Here is a 20,714-nt window from a genome sequence, read left to right as displayed (position 1 = left end):
ATGTTAAACTAAGTAATACAATATGCCAATAACCAAAAAATAGAGAATCAATGTTGTCTTCTTCAGCCTTATATTAACACTTGTCTGACTTGCAATCTTCTTCTTCAACTTCTCAATTTTCTTTTTGTTGTTGTCTCCAACTTCACTGCTAGTATATCACAACTTTTACATTCTGGTAGATTCATCCTATGCCCATTGATATGGTCTCTGATTTCAACATCCCACAAGAACAGTTCAAAGCTATTTCCAGTCTACAAAACACAATGAAGTTATGTTTAATAATAAACAAATTTCCAGATAACATGAAATTGGCCAAATTTCCAGATAACCGTTACGAAATACATGAACTTTCTACATGAAATTAGCCAAATTTCCAGATAACACAGAAGCATACTTACCCCGGCATTACGGCATTTCCAGAACTTTCTATTGCGATTTTGAACCGTGTTGGCCACCCACATCTTCATTGGTCTGTAACAACCACATCTGGGTAAATCTGGAAACGAATTTACACTGCTACCATACGAGTTGCTTTCGGCCATGAATGACGAAGATGAATCTGGAATCACGACGGTGGAGGAAGGACAACGATGGATCAACGGCGATGAGAAAGAGAAGCAGAGGAATGATTCACGGTGGAGAAAGAGAGAAAGATGAATCCTAATTTTATGAGGGTGGAGAAAGAGGGATCCCAGTCAGCGCCAACGTGTCTACTAATCCATTGACTAGTCAGCAAGTGTGGTAAGAACTAAGAAGGAGTGGTAAATCCAGGTTTTGGGTTTTATAAGTGGCGTTTGGTAAAAAAACATTCAAGGGGGCCAAACCGAAACTCGCTATATTGGCAAGGGGATGAAGTGTATTAAACCCTATTTTAAATCAATTACATTTCACCTCAAAACTTAATTTTGATAACAAAAATGAAACATAAAATTATAGTAAATCAAAATAGTGCAATTGAGGTTTTCCAATTACTTTGATTTACTATAATTTGAAGTTGTTAAAAAAATTGAAGTTTAGGAGTGAAATGTAGTTGATTTGAAAATATAACAGAATGTTCCGTAAGTACATCTACGGAACACTTTGTCGCACGCTCGCGAAAAATGAACAGAGTCGCCACCAATATATTTATCCCATAAGGGAAAGGAATATCAGGAAACCTAACAAAGGAAGGAACAGGGTCTTGCGACCAGAGAATCAAGGTACGGGAGTCGGTTACGCAAGGGGAAGGTATTAGCACCCCTCACGCCCATCGTACTCGATGGTATCCACCTATGTCTGTTTCTATCTAAAGGGTGTATATCTATGTCTATGTCTATATGCGAAATGAATGCAAAATGTAGGGAAAATAAAGAATTGTACTCGCACGGGCCCTACCCCGCTGCCTACGTATCCTTTTCAGGAATCAGAGTTACCGTAGCTCGGCTAAAGATTTTCTGTTTGTTTTTGTGTTTTTTAATTGGGCGGCGTTAACGTTCGCGCTCTTGCATAAGGGGACAGACCTACGATGCGTACAAGCGGAAATAACGGTGCCCTTAAGAAAAGAAGAAAAAGAGAGATTGGTTTGTATCTTTTAGGGTAATTCCATGATGACGAGAACCCACTACAAGGTCTCGCATCACTTCCTCACTTTTGTTTTAAGTCTGAACATTTATTAAGTTTTTTTGAAGTGTTTTTGGGTTGGTGTTTTTTATAGGGATTTTAATTTTGTGACTTAGATCATACCAAAAGGATTTTTTTTGTTTTTTGAATATTTAGAGAAAGCACATCGAGGCCTACGCCACAATCGTTTCTCTAAATAACGGTTAAGAAATACACCGAGGCTTCACACCTCAATCATTTCTTCTCCGCTAAATAAAAGAGATACAAAAAGGGTTTTTTATGAATATTTAGAGAATGCACATCGAGGCCTACGCCACAATCGTTTCTCTAAATAACGGTTAAGAAATACACCGAGGCTTCACACCTCAATCATTTCTTCTCCGTTAAGTAGGAAAGAACATACATCGAGGCCTACGCCTCAATCATTTCTTTCCTACCATGAAATATAGCAACGGTATGATCTTCATCGGTTTTTTTATTAAGTATTTTAAAAGTTGAAAAGAAAAAGAAATGAAAAAAGGGGAACTAATTCTATGTTCTAATCTAAGTTGTCTAATTCCTATTCATGTCTAATGGAGTCTAAAAATAGGCCAAAAGGTATGGCCAAAGTCAAGTAACAAAGTCACAAAAAATCATATAGAAATCAACATGTAAATGATACAAAAGCAATTCAAACCTTAATGCAAAACTAAACACAAGAACTATTTTTATGACCCTTTTTGTGGAGGAAGTTAAATGTCAAAATTAACCTAAAAATCTATTATTTGAGTTTTATTGGAGTTAAGGGAATTCTAACTCTATACTACGCTAAGCAAGTTCTAAAACATACAAGAAAGCAAGATCAATTAAAAGAAATCAGAGTCTAATTAAAAGAAGAATTAAAATCTACCAAGAAACCAAAATTCAATTCTATATATGTCAATTGAGCTCATACAACAGGAATCGAGATTAAATTCTAATCCTAAATCAATTAACAATTCATTTACAAAAGGAGTTAAGATCAAAAGGACATTTGCGCATATGGACAAAACGGTTTATTAAAGCTATTACGACAACTAAAAAAACACAAAAATTATGAAAGTTATTCACATAGCCTAAAATTTCTAAAAGCATTTTTATACATTTTATTTTTTGAGTTAAAAAGGATTATGAGCTAAAAATAGAAGAAAACAAAATTAAAAAATAAAAACTAAAATCTAAACTGCATGGGGTGCATCAGCAATTTTATTATGAACTAAAATCTATGTTATAATGCATCTGGGCCTAATCCGGGGGTGGATAAATCAAGGCGCTTGGGCCCTCATTCACAAGACGGTAGGTGCATTAGCGAAGCACGGGTGTCAATCGAAAACATTACAGGCCCACCACAAGTGAGGCCCAGCGCCCACACCGTCTACTATATTTCCATTTGTTTCCTTCAGTAATTAATTACACTTATTACTGACTATGGCATATGCTTTTCATTTATGTGCTATAGTTTCATTAAAAGGTAACGTGAAATTCTTATGCACACACAAATCAATAGGTCAAGTCACCCTTTAAGTCACTAGAAGACAAACATGAATCTACACACCAATCAGAAAACTCCACCCCTCATGCTAACCATGCGGATAAGACAAAAACGCCAGAGAATGGGATAGGAGCCAATAGCAAGGCTACACGTCATCAGACGGAAAAAAAGAATAAAATAAAAGGCCATCGCCGGAGCACCGCTCCGGTCATCTTCTGCGACGTGTTTTACGGCGGAGACCATGCGTTTCTTCCAGAAATTTAAAAAGCTCATGCCTTTCCACTCGGTTTTTTACGCTGATCATGAATCCACGATTATCTTTTGTTAATTCTTCTTCTAACGCCTAAACCGAAGGTGTTTTTAAAACCCTAGGCCACCGGAACCTCTACTAAAAATGCAAACTAAAGCTATCCAGAGGTTCATACTTCCATTCTTAGTTCGAACATGCTCATAAATTTAGAGAGAACGGTCTTTGATAACGGATCCAAGAATCATATCAAGTAATGAGATCTAAAAACGCGTAACCAGTTCTATATGACCTAAGATTATCATCTATGCATGCTGAGTGAGACTGTGAGGCTTACTAGTTTCGAGGTATGGCAACGAGAGCGAAGCTTCACAGATCGGAGCCTTTGATGTTGTTGATGCTTGCACTATGAACCTCACGCAGCTCCTTGATTAGAGAATGACCTCACATTACTTTGCGGAGATGAATCTTGGAAGCGATAGAACGATGATGACAGGTCTTGAAGGTTACGTAGAGTTGACAGTTATACGGAGAAGATGATGAAGATGGAAGCGAAGGTCGTTGCCATGGTGGTTACAAGGTGGCGATGCCGTTCGTCATGGTTGAAGGTGGGGGAAGAAGATGAAGGTGATGGTGATGGTTTTGAGATGAAGAAGTTTGTTAGAAAGTGTAACAAACTTTCTTTCTTTTGTAGAGAGAGTGAAGAGAATCGTGAAGTAAGGGTAGAGAGAATGATGAGAGGTTTTTGAGAGAGTGAAGAAGTGAGAGAGGGCTTGAGTTGTGAAGGTGTTATTCTTATATATGAGGGGTGGGCGTGTATGGTTGTTACGGTGGGAACGTGATGTAGTCAATCTTTCCCGTGAGCTTAGTGAATGAAGGTTATGCACTTGTGGTAAGCTTCTGGTGAACCTTTTTCATGAGCAGCATGTGCATGGGATTTTATGGAAAAGACATGCGTGCCCTTGCAGTGATGGATGTCCTTCCTTTTGCCAATGCCTTGCACCAAGAACACTTCATGTAGCTCTCTTTGCACACACATAACTTCTCCTCTAGACCTTTACTCAATTCGAGTTTAGGCTCATTGTAAAGAAGACATGGAGGACAAGCAATTTTGTGTTGATGATCTCTTGAAATAAAGGCCATAAGCTTACTCAAAATGGCGCTGAATTCACAATGTTGCACTTACTTAGCCTGGGCGTGCGTGACCTAATTTGTGGCCTGACGGGTTGCTGTGACATAGCTTGGCCAGGACATGACTTTTAAAACTCATATCCCATGCAATACGTCGTAAATTTCCATACTTCTTTGATCAATGGGTAGAGTACATGGAGTAGAATGGAAGCATATCAATATGGCATTTCATGGGCCCTTGTGCTTCTCTATAATCACTTCCAAAGTTGGCATGCCACGTGCTTGATGAAATGCCAGGTCATGACTTGGCCTATGACCTGGATTGTGACTTGATTCAAATGAGTTTTCAGGAACTTCTCACCTTAATATCTCTTGATACAAGCTTTAAATAAAAAAACTTCCAACTACAAAGTTGTTCTCCTCCATGAGAGGAACAACTTTGATGTTGGAATTTTTCCCAAACAATGCCATTTGACACGTGTAAATCAGTGCTGAAGTGGACTGCTCATCATGATTCAAAGGATCAAAAATTTCTCTAAGTGTTGAAAAGTTTCCATTTTTGTCTTTTTTCCATTTTTGGAAACTTTCTATCAAACTCCTGATTTTATCCATTCTTCAACTTTTCTTGACCGATTTTCCACCAAAAGTCAACATTTGAACAATTCTTCAGTTTTTTGACCCAAAAGTCAACTGTTCTGATTTTCCTGATTATTGATGAAATTCCCGATTAAATCTCCTCCAATCAAATCCAGTCAAACAAACACATCCACATAGTCGGCATGAGAAGCTTTTCACACATAGAGACCACTCCTGATTAACTGTTGACCGGAAAGTCAACTGGTTGACTTTGGTCAAGAAAACCCTGACTTAAGGAACCAGATGATTTGCAAGCTTGTACCCTCTAACCAATGCCCTGATTTGAAGCGGAGAGACACCCCAATCCAGGAGGACTTCAATGAACATAGAGCCACGTGATTCTCTGATCAAACTTCTTTGCAACAGAGCTCTTTCTTGCTAGCCTTTGAGTAGCACCAATGATATGAATGCATGGGGATGAGTTATGACCTAAGCGATGTATGTACATGAATGCAAAACCTAAGCCAGTTAGAAGTTAAAGGGTAGGACAAATTTGGGGTATGACAGCTGCCCCTATTTAATCCTCTTAAACCTGAAGATGAGATTGGCGTTAGCCTTTCGAACATTCGAGGTAGAAGATGATTAAATACCAAAGTACCAGAAATTTGTCCTCAAAGAGAAGATGGTGTAAGTGTTATTCTTATTTTTGCTTTGATATCTGCTGGGGAAAGAGATTTTTATTTTTTTTTTTTTTTTTATTATTTTTTTTTTTTTTATTATTTTTTTTTTTGGTGGAAAAGTTTATGGTGAGTAATGGTTGACTGGAGATAGCTTGTAACGTAGCCAAGGTGCCAATACAAGGTTCTCGATGGAAATGATTGTTGTATGAAACTGCGATTGGAAAATACGGGTTTGATGGAAAGGTAGGACCTACGATACACAAGAATGGAAAAGATGAGGATAAGGTCAATGGACCTACGATCCACAAGAATGCAAAGGATGAGGATAAGGTCAACGGACCTACGATCCACAAGAATGAAAAAGGATAAGGATAAGGTCAACGGACCTACGATCCACAGGAATGAAAAAGGATGAGGATAAGGTCAACGGACCTACGATCCACAAGAATGGAAAAGATGAGGATAAGGTCAATGGACCTACGATCCACAGGAATGAAAAAGGATGAGGATAAGGTCAACGGACCTACGATCCACAAGAATGCAAAGGATGAGGATAAGGTCAACGGACCTACGATCCACAGGAATGAAAAAGGATGAGGATAAGGTCAACGGACCTACGATCCACAAGAATGGAAAAGATGAGGATAAGGTCAATGGACCTACGATCCACAGGAATGAAAAGGATGAGGATAAGGTCAACGGACCTACGATCCACAAGAATGAAAAGATGAGGATAAGGTCAACGGACCTACGATCCACAAGAATGAAAAGATGAGGATAAGGTCAACGGACCTACGATCCACAAGAATGAAAAGCACTTAGACTGGGGATTGGGGATTGGTAAAACCAAGTATCGGCACCGTGGATGGAGGAGATTTGTAATGGAGTAGCAGATATCAATTGGAGTTTTGTAAGGACCTTTTTATGCGGGGAAGTATCGTCGTCTTGATTGAGTGCTGATTTGCATTAGCTGGCTTATGCTTTGTATGCATGTTTGACTTTTCTGTGGCGTAATGTTCCGCTTTTGACGGATATGCTACGCTTTTGAGGATGCAAATGCTATATGCAATGGATTCTATATGCAAAGTGCCAAATAAAGGCCCTTGGGGGGAGAGAAGAGGGATCATTGGGGTCCGTTGTCTTGTGATCTTAAACCATTATTGTGAGTTGATATCAGAAACCCTACAGTACCAAAGATTATTGGTAACTGCGTTGAGGGTTGGAACATAGCCCTGCTGGGGTGAAATGATCTTGCTCGACTTTCCTTACATCCCATGCCGCTTGGGGAATCATGAGTTTTGAGAGACCGCTCTTCGTCTGCCATACGGAAGAGGGATATGGACCTTTTTCAGGTGCCCCATGCTTACCAGTACTGATGAATTATACTCTGGAACTTTCACGCGGGATGATGATGACCTTTGTGACATACTATGAGCCAAGATGATGGCTAGAACCTGCAACCTGCACAGAAAACAACATTTGGGTGCAAAAGGTGCCCCTTAGAACACTTTTATGTTTATGTAACATCGTGTTTCGTTTTGATTTTGTGGTTATTGCCCCCACGCTTTCAATGCAATGTTTAATAACGAATTAAATCGTACCTCGCCTGCGTAAAAAAATGAAAAGAAAGAAAGAAAGCTTTTGCATCAAAAGATCATTTTATTGATGGAATGCCTGTGAATAGGCTTCTGTACAGGGAAGCAACTCCTAAATGAGGTAGTTGCGAAAAAAGAAAATACAAATGCAAAGAGCAAAATGGCAAAGAGAAATGCTCGGGTTTCCACTAAAACTGATATTGCTACAGTTCCCATATCCTCGATCCTCTCAATGCTTTGCTTCAGAAGGGTAGTGGTTGGATTGATCTGTCCGATCTGCCAAGGGCGTATAATGGTCTTTGTGAAGGATGTTCAGACTGCAGCCTCTCGCTTTTGATCCCTAACTTTTGCCTGGACCGCCCTTTCGGGTTTTCAATCCAGCGGGATACCCCTTTTTGCCTAAGTCGCCCTTTCGGGTTTTCAACTTAGCGGGTTATTCTTCTTTTTGTTTTATCCCTAATTTTTGCCCAAACCTTTTTGGTTTGCCGGGATGCCCTTATTTTTGCCTAGGTACGTCGACCTAGCGGGTCTTTTATGCGTAGTATTTTTTGACTGAGTCTGAATTGACTGGAAGCGGAACGTCTTCCCCATCCATCTTTGTCAGGATTAAAGCACCACCTGAAAATGCTTTCTTCACAATGTATGGTCCCTCATAGTTGGGAGTCCATTTGCCCCTTGGATCAGTGTGAATTGGCAAGATCTTCCTTACGACTAGGTCACCTGTGTGGAATTCTCGAGGCCGAATCTTCTTGTCATACGCTTTCTTGATCCTCTTTTGATACAACTGGCCATGGCAGATAGCAGATAAGCGTTTCTCCTCAATTAGATTGAGATGATCAAGCCTCGTTTGAACCCATTCAGTTTCATCGAGTTTGGCGTCCATCAAGACTCTCAACGAAGGGATTTCCACTTCGACAGGTAGAACGGCCTCCATACCGTAGACGAGAGAGAAGGGGGTTGCCCCAGTTGAAGTACGGACAGAAGTTCTATAGCCATGCAAAGCAAATGGCAACATCTCATGCCAATCTTTATACGTTCTAACCATCTTCTGGACAATCTTCTTTATATTCTTGTTAGCAGCTTCGACTGCGCCATTCATCTTTGGCCGATAGGGTGACGAATTGTGATGTTCAATCTTGAACTCTTCACACAACTCCGCCATCATCTTGTTATTAAGATTGGACCCGTTATCAGTGATGATCTTGTTTGGAACCCCATATCGGCATATGATCTCCTTCTTGATGAAGCGAGTAACGACTTGCTTGGTTACGTTCTTGTAAGAAGCAGCTTCAACCCATTTGGTGAAGTAGTCGATAGCAACAAGAATAAATCTGTGTCCATTTGAAGCTTGTGGCTCTATCCGTCCGATCATGTCTATGCCCCACATAGCAAAGGGCCAAGGCGATGTCAGGACATTCAGAGGAGTCGGAGGAACATGAATTCTGTCAGCATACACTTGACATTTGTGACATTTCTTCACGTACACATAACAATCACTTTCAATCGTCATCCAGTAATATCCTGCTCGCAAGATCTTTTTGGCCATAGAATGTCCACTGGAATGAGTTCCGAAGGATCCTTCATGAATTTCCCGCATGATCGATTCTGCTTCGTGTCTATCCACGCATCTGAGCAAAACTGAATCATAGTTTCTTTTGTACAGGACGTCTCCTGACAAGAAGAACTTGGATGCTAATCTCCGAAGCGTTCGCTTATCACCAATCGTAGCATCTTCGGGATACTCTTGCTTCTCAACATACCTCTTGATGTCGTAATACCATGGCTTTTCATCATACACATCTTCAGTAGTGAGACAATGGGCAGGGAATGTATGGGCAGGTTCCTTGTAACGGAGGATCGTTATGTCCGGCATTTCTTTAGGGGAGCTAACTCTGAACATGGCCGCCAAAGTAGCCAAAGCATCTGCCAATTGATTTTCCTCTCGGGGGATGTGATTGAAAGTGATTTCCTCGAAAGCGGGCAGCAACTCCAAGATATAGTCCTTATAAGGAACTAAATTGGGGTGTCGTGTCTCCCAATCACCTCTCACTTGATGTATAACCAAGGCAGAATCCCCATAAACCTCAAGGATTTTGATTCTCATATCAATGGCTGCTTCGAGACCCATTATGCAGGCTTCGTATTCTGCGACATTGTTCGTGCAATCAAAGCATATTCTAGCTGTAAAAGGGATGTGAGTTTGACGAGGAGAAGTCAAAACTGCCCCAATACCATGGCCCATAGCATTTGATGCACCATCGAACGTGAGAGTCCATCGCTCCCCTGGTTCGGGTCCTTCATCATCATCCAGTTTCATGATATCCTCATCAGGGAAGTCAAACTTCATTGACTGATACTCTTCTAATGGCTGATGAGCAAGATGATCTGCAAGGACACTCCCTTTGATGGCCTTCTGTGTGACATACTGGATATCATATTCTGATAAAAGCATTTGCCATCGGGCTAGTCTTCCTGTAAGAGCCGGCTTTTCAAAGATGTACTTTATCGGGTCCATTTTGGAGATCAATAGAGTGGTATGAGTCAACATATACTGCCTCAGTCGGCGAGCAGCCCATACCAAAGCACAGCAAGTTTTCTCGAGTAGTGAGTAGCGGGATTCACAATCGGTAAACTTTTTGCTCAGGTAATAAATGGCGCACTCTTTTCGACCAGACTCGTCATGTTGACCCAACACACACCCCATAGATCCTTCAAGCACAGTTAAGTACATAAGAAGCGGCCTCCCAGGAACTGGAGGCATGAGAATTGGTGGCTCTTGGAGATACTGCTTGATCTTTTCGAAGGCTTCCTGACAATGATCATCCCAACGGATATCTTGATTTTTGCGCAGCAATTTGAATATGGGTTCACAAGTGTCAGTGAGATGAGAAATGAACCTGGCTATATAATTCAATCTTCCAAGGAACCCTCGAACTTCTTTTTCATTCTTCGGTGCTGGCATGTTCTGTATTGCTCTTACTTTATCAGGGTCGACCTCAATCCCTCGTTGGCTCACAATGAATCCAAGTAACTTTCCAGATCGCACCCCAAAGGTGCACTTGTTTGGATTAAGCCTCAACTTGAATTTTCGCAGACGAGCAAACAGTTTCTCAAGATATACCAAATGTTCCTCCTCAGTTTGGGATTTTGCAATCATATCATCGACGTATACCTCAATCTCCTTATGGATCATATCATGGAAAAGGGTCACCATAGCTCGTTGATATGTCGCACCCGCATTCTTAAGACCAAAAGGCATCACCTTATAACAATACGTACCCCACGGAGTGGTAAAAGTAGTCTTGGTCATATCTTCAGGAGCCATTTTTATTTGATTATAGCCAGAAAAACCATCCATGAAAGAGAACACCGAATACTGAGCAGTGTTGTCGACTAGCACGTCAATATGAGGCAGAGGGAAATCATCCTTCGGACTTGCCCTATTCAAATCTCGGTAGTCAACACACATACGTACCTTTCCGTCCTTCTTAGGAACGGGCACTATGTTTGCAATCCAAGGAGGATACTCACACACAGATAGGAAACCTGCCTTCAACTGTTTTTCAACTTCTTCCTTGATTTTCAAAGCCATATCAGGTCGAGTTCTTCGTGGTTTTTGCTTTACAGGCGGACATTCTGGTTTGAGCGGTAACCTGTGCATAACTATATCCGTGTCTAAACCAGGCATGTCTTCGTATGACCAGGCGAAGATGTCAACATACTTTTGAAGCAACTCAATCAACCTTCTCTTTACATCATCTTGCAAAGCGGCCCCTATCTTGACTTCTTTCTTTGCTTCTTCTGAACCGAGGTTGATGATTTCTATGGCTTCCTGATGCGGCTGAATAGATTTCTCCTCTTGTCTCAAAAGTCTTGCCAATTCCTCAGGGACTTCACAATCTTCCCCACTATCCTCATCAGCTTGGTCAATTGGATTCTCAAGGATATTAAGACGCGGAACTGTAACATTATCATTTTTGATGGAATTCGAGCCAGATCTGCACGATGGATGATTTATGCCTTAGAATGCAACACATAAAAAGGAAAAAGGAAATCTTTGCCATTTTTTGAAAAAGTTTTTTAAAGTAAAAACAAAAAATGAAAGAAATGGAACAGTAATTGCATGCGAAGATATGATTTTTATTCAATATTAAACAAACTGAAACAACATGGGGGGCCCTTCTTTATACAAGTGGTCAAAATGCTTAGGGCGAAGCATATGACTTATCGAAACAAGAAAATTACATCTCCATGAAAGTGACTCTAGGGATGTCCAAGATAGTCCAATTGTTGAGTTCCTGTCCAGGCGCAGCATGGCAAATGAATTTGGAGAGATCTTCTTCATCATCATCGTCCACGGCGAGAACCTGACTTCCAGAATTGGTGCTTGCACTGACGAACACTTGAGAAATGGGGGGAATCACCTTCTTTCCAGGAATTATGCTGAGCTGAGTAGAGGAAGATGGCTGATATCCAAGGCCATACTTGTCTCGCTTCTCATGAACATCAATCAGCTTGCCCCAAGCACTATGGGGAGTACCAGCTTCTAAGAAGGCCTTAGCATCATTTAAAGACGAGAGGGGTGCTCCGAGTTCTTTCTTATTCTCAACCACGGGGAGTTTATCAACCGACACGATCTCTAAGGCCTGAAAAGGTGTCTCTTGTATTTCTCCCTCCACTTCAACATAACGGTATGACGCCAGATTATTGACAATCAAATCCTCTTCACCAGTGATCACAACAATCTTGTCATTCACAACAAATTTCAAACACTGATGGAGGGTAGATGTCACAGCCCCAGCAGCATGGATCCAAGGACGACCCAAGAGGCAAGTGTATGAAGGACTTATATCCATGACATAGAAGGCAATATAGAACATGTGAGGGCCAATCAAAACAGGCAGATCAATTTCCCCTTCTACGGACCTCCTAGAGCCATCAAACGCTCTGACACTCATAGTGCATGGTCTCATCATAATCCCATCCATACTCAGCTTAAACAAAGTGGTCTTGGGCATCACATTAAGAGAAGAACCAGTATCAATCAGAACTCGAGACAACACAGCATCCAGACACTTGACGGAGATATGCAACGCTTTGTTGTGTGCTCTGCCCTCAGGCGGAAGCTCATCATCAGAAAAACCCAAACAATTACCAGCAGCAATGTTGGTCACAACCCCTTCAAACTGAGGCACGGTAATGTCTTGAGTAACGTGGGCGGAAGCCAGAACTTTCATCAGAGCATCACGATGAGCTTCAGAATGCACCAAGAGAGACAAGATGGAGATCTTGGCTTGGGTCTGATCAAGTTGGTCAATCACTTTGTAATCACTTTTCTTAATGATTTTCAATAGTTGCTCGGCATCTTGTGCATTACGTGTCACAGGAGGATCAACAGCAACTTGCTTTCCTTTTGCTTGTGTACTAGCCTCTTTATTGGTCTCTTTAGGAAGTGGAGGAGGGGCAGCAAAGATCCGACCACTACGGGTAATGCCACTAGTGCCAGTAATGTTAATGATGCTCGAATTACCCACTGGAGGACAATCATATTTCTTCCCTCGAATATACACGGCATTATAGCTCCAAGGGACGGCCTTAGAATCATTCACAGGAGAAGGAACAAGAGACGAGGATGGAGGGGTCGAAGGAGCATTTGGAACCTGAATAACCAAAGGAGTCCTCGGAGCCTGAATGACCAAGGGAGTACTCGGAGCCCGAACGACCAAAGGAGTACTCTGATTCTTTGATACCTCAGCAGGATGGTAAGGTATCTCTAGAGTAGCTACATCTTCGACAGGAACGACCCTTTCCACTCTAAGAACACCTTCATCCATTAGTTTTTGAATTTCTTCTTTCAACCTAGTGCATTCCTCAGGGTTAGAAGAACATTGCAAACAGTAGTCATGTAGTTCACACAAAACCTTTTGTTGCTCAAGATACTCTCTGACAACTGCTAGCGGCATCCTTACCTCATTAACATCACTTACTAGGATCTGATCATCACATGACTCAATAGCATTGGTCGCACCAGCGTGAGGAGGCATAGGATTATTCTGCACATTAGGACCAGTAGGAGTGAACGAGATGAGCTTGTCATCGAGAAGATCCTGGACTTTGTATTTTAATGCTTTACACTTTTCAATCGTATGGCCTGGAGCGCCTGAGTGGAATTCACAGCGAGCATTGGCATCATATCCCGGAGGAAGAGGACTAGGCGGAGGGCCCATTTCACGGAGTTGCACCAACTGACCAGCAAGTAATTGGGGAAGGAGCTGGGCATATGGCATCGGAATTGGATCTATACGCCTATCAGGGTACCTCTGCCTTTGTGGAGCTCTTTGACCTTGAGGCCTAGGATTCTGTTGACGATTCTGAGGAGCAACAACTTGTGGTTGTGGTACGAAAGGCTGTTGGGGTGCCATCCATGGTTGTGGAAATGCAGCAGCATATGCCTGAGGGACATATGGACCAGGAACAGCATATGGCATCGGGTAGTAAGGAGGTGGAACAGCAGAGTATACTGGAGTTCGACCTTGGTCAACTGAAGCAGTACTGGTTTCCCCTTCTTTCTTCTTCACAAACCCAGAATACGGCTTCTTACCATTACCGCTTGAATTGTTAGGATTAGTAACACCCTGAATGGTACCAGCTTTTACACAGTTCTCAACCCGTTCACCAATGATGACCACATCTGAGAAGGACGGAGAAGTATTACTAACCATGTGTTGAAGGTACGGCCCTTTCAGAGTACCCATAAACAGATCAATCAATTCTCGGTCAAGAAGAGGAGGTTGAACTCGAGCAGCAAGTTCACGCCACCTCTGGGCATATTCTTTGAAAGATTCTTCAGACTTTTGTGACATATTCTGCAGTTGGGCACGGCTAGGAGCCATAGCAGTATTGTAGTGGTATTGTTTCAAAAAGGCATCAACAAGTCCTCCCCAAGTACTGACATTGGCCCTCTCAAGTTTCATATACCACTCCAACGGAGCTCCTGTGAGACTGTCCTGGAAGAAATGCATAAGCAGAGGTTCGTTCTCGGCGTGAGCGGCCATCTTACGACAGTAAGAACGAATGTGAGTTTCCGGGCAAGTAATTCCCCTGTACTTATCAAAGTCCGGCACCTTGAACTTCGGTGGAATAACAATTCCAGGTACCAAGCTCAGGGAAGCGGTATCGAAACTCGAAGTTTTAGCAACCTCAACAGCCTTAAGGCGTTCTTCGAGAGCTTGGTACATCTTAGCAGTCTCGGTCAACTCAGCAGTAAGATCATGTTCAAGATCAATAACCTCATGGTGGTCATCCACTACCTTTGCTATACCCTCAACAGGAATCTCCTTAGTTTTTACTCCCCCATCAGCAGAGTTAGTAGGAGTATCCTTGATCAATCCAGCAACGCTCTTTCTGAGCTCTTCTTGTCCTTGAACAACGACATGGAGAGTCTCCATAAGTTGGGTCATTCTTTCCCCCATAACATCCATATCCCTACGGAGGGCAGCTTGATTCTGTTCAAATTGTTCCATGATTCTCTCGTTACTCCTGGTGCGGTAAGGATGTAAGAAAGTCAGCTTCGTCGTCGGGAAAGAAATCTGTTGCTGAAAAGGACCCCAATTAGTTTCTTGTGCAATAACCTGAAAAATGCAATGTGATAATGTGAATGTATGAGTGCATGTGTGCATATGATGTGTTGTGTCATTTTCAGGGTATCCAAAGTAAGACTGATAGTCAAGAACAAATAACAACGTGACGAGAGAGATATCAAGTGAAAACGGAAAGCAATTCATTTCATTCATAATAGCCCCCTAAGGCGAGTAGGTTCAAACACAAATAACAATGTTTCAATATAAAGAGCAATAGAGACCCCATCCAACAAATCTGGTGGTGATCTACAAACAAATTCAATTATCAATTCATCTCGATGTAGAACAAAGGCCCTCCTTGTCTGAAATGGGCGTCACTCCACTTCTTTGTTTCGTCAAATAGCTTCTTAGTCGTCTCCCGATCTCTTCCTTTGACGAGGCTTTGAATCACTTCATCCTTTCGGAACAACTGTGTGTCTAGATTCTTGCAGCAATCCCTGAGTTCGTCACACCCTTTGCATTCTGGGATATAGGTCTTCTCAAGTACATTTACTTCACTCATCATTTGATCTCTGAGCTTGACATTCTCTTCAGCTAGTCGGGCGGTGCGGAGGTGACTTCCTTTCAGTTGGGTCTCAACTGCTATTCTCTGAGTGGTCTCTTCTTCCAGTTTCTTCTTCATGGTCCTCAACTCATACTTGGTTTCTTTCTCCAGTCGGAGCTTGTGGGCTTTCAGGTCTTCTTGATACTCTCGTCTGAGCTTCTCTTTTTCTTCCTGTATAGCCTTTTCTATAACCTTTTGAGGGTCTTCAGTAGGAGCAACAACAGCTTTTCCGTCCTTTTCAGTTCTAACTCTCTTCCTGGCTTGAGAAGACTCTCCTTTGAGAGTTTTAAGTTCACGGGCCAGCTCATTCTTTGTCTGTTTAAGGAAATAGCGCTTCAAATCCATATCCCTATCTTTCTCTTTGAGTCTCAAATTGGCGACGCGGACCTGGTCAAAACGTTCTCTTGATACCATAGTTTCTGATATCTTCGGAGGTTGTGCATACAAGAGAGGGACCCTCGGGAATGGTAACAGAAGTGTCTTGACTCTCTCCTTAACCCAATCGGTATAGGGCTCCATAGCAATGGCATTCTTGGCTCCCAGAGTGGATCTCTCACCTATATGAATGTTATTCCAGGCTTTCCTGATTTCCTCAAGCGCTACCGGGTCAGCTCCCCTCTCAAAGTACACGGATTGGTAAATCTCCCTATCCGAAGGCCCACTCTTCATGGTATAACCCAACTGACGAAGAGCTAGAATTGGGTTGTAGTTAATACATCCTTTTGTCCCAATGAGCGGGACGTTACCAAAGTTTCCGCATCTAATAATGACTTCAGATATGCCTGTTCGGAATTGATACCATACGATATCGTTTGCAGTAAGTCCCATGATTCTCTGAGACCATTTCTGAGTGGAGGTAACAAACGGACCACTAGCAGGCAAATGAGATTTGAACCATTTATATAACAGCGGCAAGCAACCTCGAATAGCCCCCCTTTTACCATGTCGAGAGTGAATAGAATAATATGTGTCAGCCAATAGGGTGGGTATTGGATTCTTGTCCATAAAAAGACATATAGCAGCCAAGTCAACGAACTTGTGAATGTTGGGAAACATCACAATTCCATAGATTAAAGCGGCCAAAATAGCATTGAAAGCCTCCCATATTCCTTTGTCAGCAAATTCTTGAGCTTTTTCAACCAGGAAGCTCATGTGGAAGCCATGAGTATCACCCTTCTTCTTCCAGTTATCATGAACATCCCCCAAGCTCAAATAAAGAGCATTGGCAATGTAATCCAACCTAGGTTTCTCTGGGACACAAACAAAAGGCACTCTGTGTTGAATCTTGATGTTGAGGAGGTAAGAGTACTCTTCGAGAGTGGGAGCTAGCTGATAATCTGAAAATGTGAAACAACGGATATCTGGGTCGTAGAACTGAAGAAGAGTAGATAAGGCCCATTCGTCGACACGCGAATACAGAAGAGATAATATGTTGCCATAGTTGCCACTGAACACTGTTTCATTATGACCAGTGACCAATTCACCCAATTGTCCCAATTGAACCATACCCTCGCGATGGAAAGTATAAGTGTGTGTGCTCCTCGTAGTTTCTCGGTTGGTGGTCACGTTGTTATCCATTCTTGACGGAAATTGATATTTTCTGGATACCCTGTAAAATAACATGCAAATGAGAATTAAACTCTTTTTTTTTTCTTTTCTTTCTTTTTCTTTCTTTTTTCTTTTTTTTTCCTCTTTTTTTTTGAAATGTAAACATGCCATGATGAAAATGATGCAGATTGGGTCCCCACGACATAGAGGGACCAAGGCAATAATTCTGAGCAAGAAGATATCATAGGATCAAAAGTCCGGCATAGATCCGAGAACCAGAAGAACCATAATCATCAATAGGACCAAATAGTCAACCACAGAACCAAATAGTCACCAACAGAACCACATAGTCACCAACGGTACCTGTCATGTATATCCCTCCCCACTCACGGGTGTAGTCTAGGTCAAGGTAGGTCAAAATGGCAACCAGCGTTATCAGTCCTCCTGAGGCACCAATGTTGTTGCATCTACATGCCAACAATGATACCCCATTTGGACCTCGACTGGGCGTGGGTCTCATGATCGCACTAGACAAGACCTGACATCTCATCGGCGTCATGACTATCCACTCTATCCTAGGTATCCTATGTGTCACTCTGGCCTGGGTATTGGGCCTTTTACCTCATAGAAACAATCCCACCCAACCTGCAAAACAGAACAGAAGACCCCAAGGAACACAGAATATAATCCATATGCATGATGTGCAAACAGAAATAAACATGATATGCAAGCAGAAAAAATAAACATGCAAACATATATACAAGGTATAGACATGAAAACAAATAAACACCCAGTAAATAAACAAACAAACGCAGGCTAGGATCGACTCGCTAAGGATGGACCAGCAACAGGTCTAGCAACATCCCCAGCAGAGTCGCCAGCTGTCGCACGCTCGCGAAAAATGAACAGAGTCGCCACCAATATATTTATCCCATAAGGGAAAGGAATATCAGGAAACCTAACAAAGGAAGGAACAGGGTCTTGCGACCAGAGAATCAAGGTACGGGAGTCGGTTACGCAAGGGGAAGGTATTAGCACCCCTCACGCCCATCGTACTCGATGGTATCCACCTATGTCTGTTTCTATCTAAAGGGTGTATATCTATGTCTATGTCTATATGCGAAATGAATGCAAAATGTAGGGAAAATAAAGAATTGTACTCGCACGGGCCCTACCCCGCTGCCTACGTATCCTTTTCAGGAATCAGAGTTACCGTAGCTCGGCTAAAGATTTTCTGTTTGTTTTTGTGTTTTTTAATTGGGCGGCGTTAACGTTCGCGCTCTTGCATAAGGGGACAGACCTACGATGCGTACAAGCGGAAATAACGGTGCCCTTAAGAAAAGAAGAAAAAGAGAGATTGGTTTGTATCTTTTAGGGTAATTCCATGATGACGAGAACCCACTACAAGGTCTCGCATCACTTCCTCACTTTTGTTTTAAGTCTGAACATTTATTAAGTTTTTTTGAAGTGTTTTTGGGTTGGTGTTTTTTATAGGGATTTTAATTTTGTGACTTAGATCATACCAAAAGGATTTTTTTTGTTTTTTGAATATTTAGAGAAAGCACATCGAGGCCTACGCCACAATCGTTTCTCTAAATAACGGTTAAGAAATACACCGAGGCTTCACACCTCAATCATTTCTTCTCCGCTAAATAAAAGAGATACAAAAAGGGTTTTTTATGAATATTTAGAGAATGCACATCGAGGCCTACGCCACAATCGTTTCTCTAAATAACGGTTAAGAAATACACCGAGGCTTCACACCTCAATCATTTCTTCTCCGTTAAGTAGGAAAGAACATACATCGAGGCCTACGCCTCAATCATTTCTTTCCTACCATGAAATATAGCAACGGTATGATCTTCATCGGTTTTTTTATTAAGTATTTTAAAAGTTGAAAAGAAAAAGAAATGAAAAAAGGGGAACTAATTCTATGTTCTAATCTAAGTTGTCTAATTCCTATTCATGTCTAATGGAGTCTAAAAATAGGCCAAAAGGTATGGCCAAAGTCAAGTAACAAAGTCACAAAAAATCATATAGAAATCAACATGTAAATGATACAAAAGCAATTCAAACCTTAATGCAAAACTAAACACAAGAACTATTTTTATGACCCTTTTTGTGGAGGAAGTTAAATGTCAAAATTAACCTAAAAATCTATTATTTGAGTTTTATTGGAGTTAAGGGAATTCTAACTCTATACTACGCTAAGCAAGTTCTAAAACATACAAGAAAGCAAGATCAATTAAAAGAAATCAGAGTCTAATTAAAAGAAGAATTAAAATCTACCAAGAAACCAAAATTCAATTCTATATATGTCAATTGAGCTCATACAACAGGAATCGAGATTAAATTCTAATCCTAAATCAATTAACAATTCATTTACAAAAGGAGTTAAGATCAAAAGGACATTTGCGCATATGGACAAAACGGTTTATTAAAGCTATTACGACAACTAAAAAAACACAAAAATTATGAAAGTTATTCACATAGCCTAAAATTTCTAAAAGCATTTTTATACATTTTATTTTTTGAGTTAAAAAGGATTATGAGCTAAAAATAGAAGAAAACAAAATTAAAAAATAAAAACTAAAATCTAAACTGCATGGGGTGCATCAGCAATTTTATTATGAACTAAAATCTATGTTATAATGCATCTGGGCCTAATCCGGGGGTGGATAAATCAAGGCGCTTGGGCCCTCATTCACAAGACGGTAGGTGCATTAGCGAAGCACGGGTGTCAATCGAAAACATTACAGGCCCACCACAAGTGAGGCCCAGCGCCCACACCGTCTACTATATTTCCATTTGTTTCCTTCAGTAATTAATTACACTTATTACTGACTATGGCATGTGCTTTTCATTTATGTGCTATAGTTTCATTAAAAGGTAACGTGAAATTCTTATGCACACACAAATCAATAGGTCAAGTCACCCTTTAAGTCACTAGAAGACAAACATGAATCTACACACCAATCAGAAAACTCCACCCCTCATGCTAACCATGCGGATAAGACAAAAACGCCAGAGAATGGGATAGGAGCCAATAGCAAGGCTACACGTCATCAGACGGAAAAAAAGAATAAAATAAAAGGCCATCGCCGGAGCACCGCTCCGGTCATCTTCTGCGACGTGTTTTACGGCGGAGACCATGCGTTTCTTCCAGAAATTTAAAAAGCTCATGCCTTTCCACTCGGTTTTTTACGCTGATCATGAATCCACGATTATCTTTTGTTAATTCTTCTTCTAACGCCTAAACCGAAGGTGTTTTTAAAACCCTAGGCCACCGGAACCTCTACTAAAAATGCAAACTAAAGCTATCCAGAGGTTCATACTTCCATTCTTAGTTCGAACATGCTCATAAATTTAGAGAGAACGGTCTTTGATAACGGATCCAAGAATCATATCAAGTAATGAGATCTAAAAACGCGTAACCAGTTCTATATGACCTAAGATTATCATCTATGCATGCTGAGTGAGACTGTGAGGCTTACTAGTTTCGAGGTATGGCAACGAGAGCGAAGCTTCACAGATCGGAGCCTTTGATGTTGTTGATGCTTGCACTATGAACCTCACGCAGCTCCTTGATTAGAGAATGACCTCACATTACTTTGCGGAGATGAATCTTGGAAGCGATAGAACGA

At 41.3% G+C, this 20,714-nt stretch overlaps 1 protein-coding gene across 1 annotated transcript; it reads right to left on the bottom strand.

Moving 5' to 3' along the window:
• Positions 1–15,127: 15,127 nt before the first annotated feature.
• LOC131648717 (uncharacterized) lies at positions 15,128–17,100 on the bottom strand. The gene is made up of 2 exons (XM_058918451.1): positions 15,617–17,100; positions 15,128–15,224 (listed from the first exon to the last, which is right to left on the bottom strand). Exons 1-2 carry the CDS (start codon positions 17,098–17,100, stop codon positions 15,128–15,130), a joined length of 1,581 nt encoding a protein of 526 aa, XP_058774434.1.
• Between the last annotated feature and the right edge of the window lie 3,614 nt (positions 17,101–20,714).

This window comes from Vicia villosa, linkage group LG1 (assembly GCF_029867415.1).
Source record: "Vicia villosa cultivar HV-30 ecotype Madison, WI linkage group LG1, Vvil1.0, whole genome shotgun sequence".
Lineage (NCBI taxonomy): Eukaryota > Viridiplantae > Streptophyta > Magnoliopsida > Fabales > Fabaceae > Vicia > Vicia villosa.
Note: the sequence above shows the minus strand (reverse complement) of the source record. Positions and strands in the feature narration are given on the sequence as shown.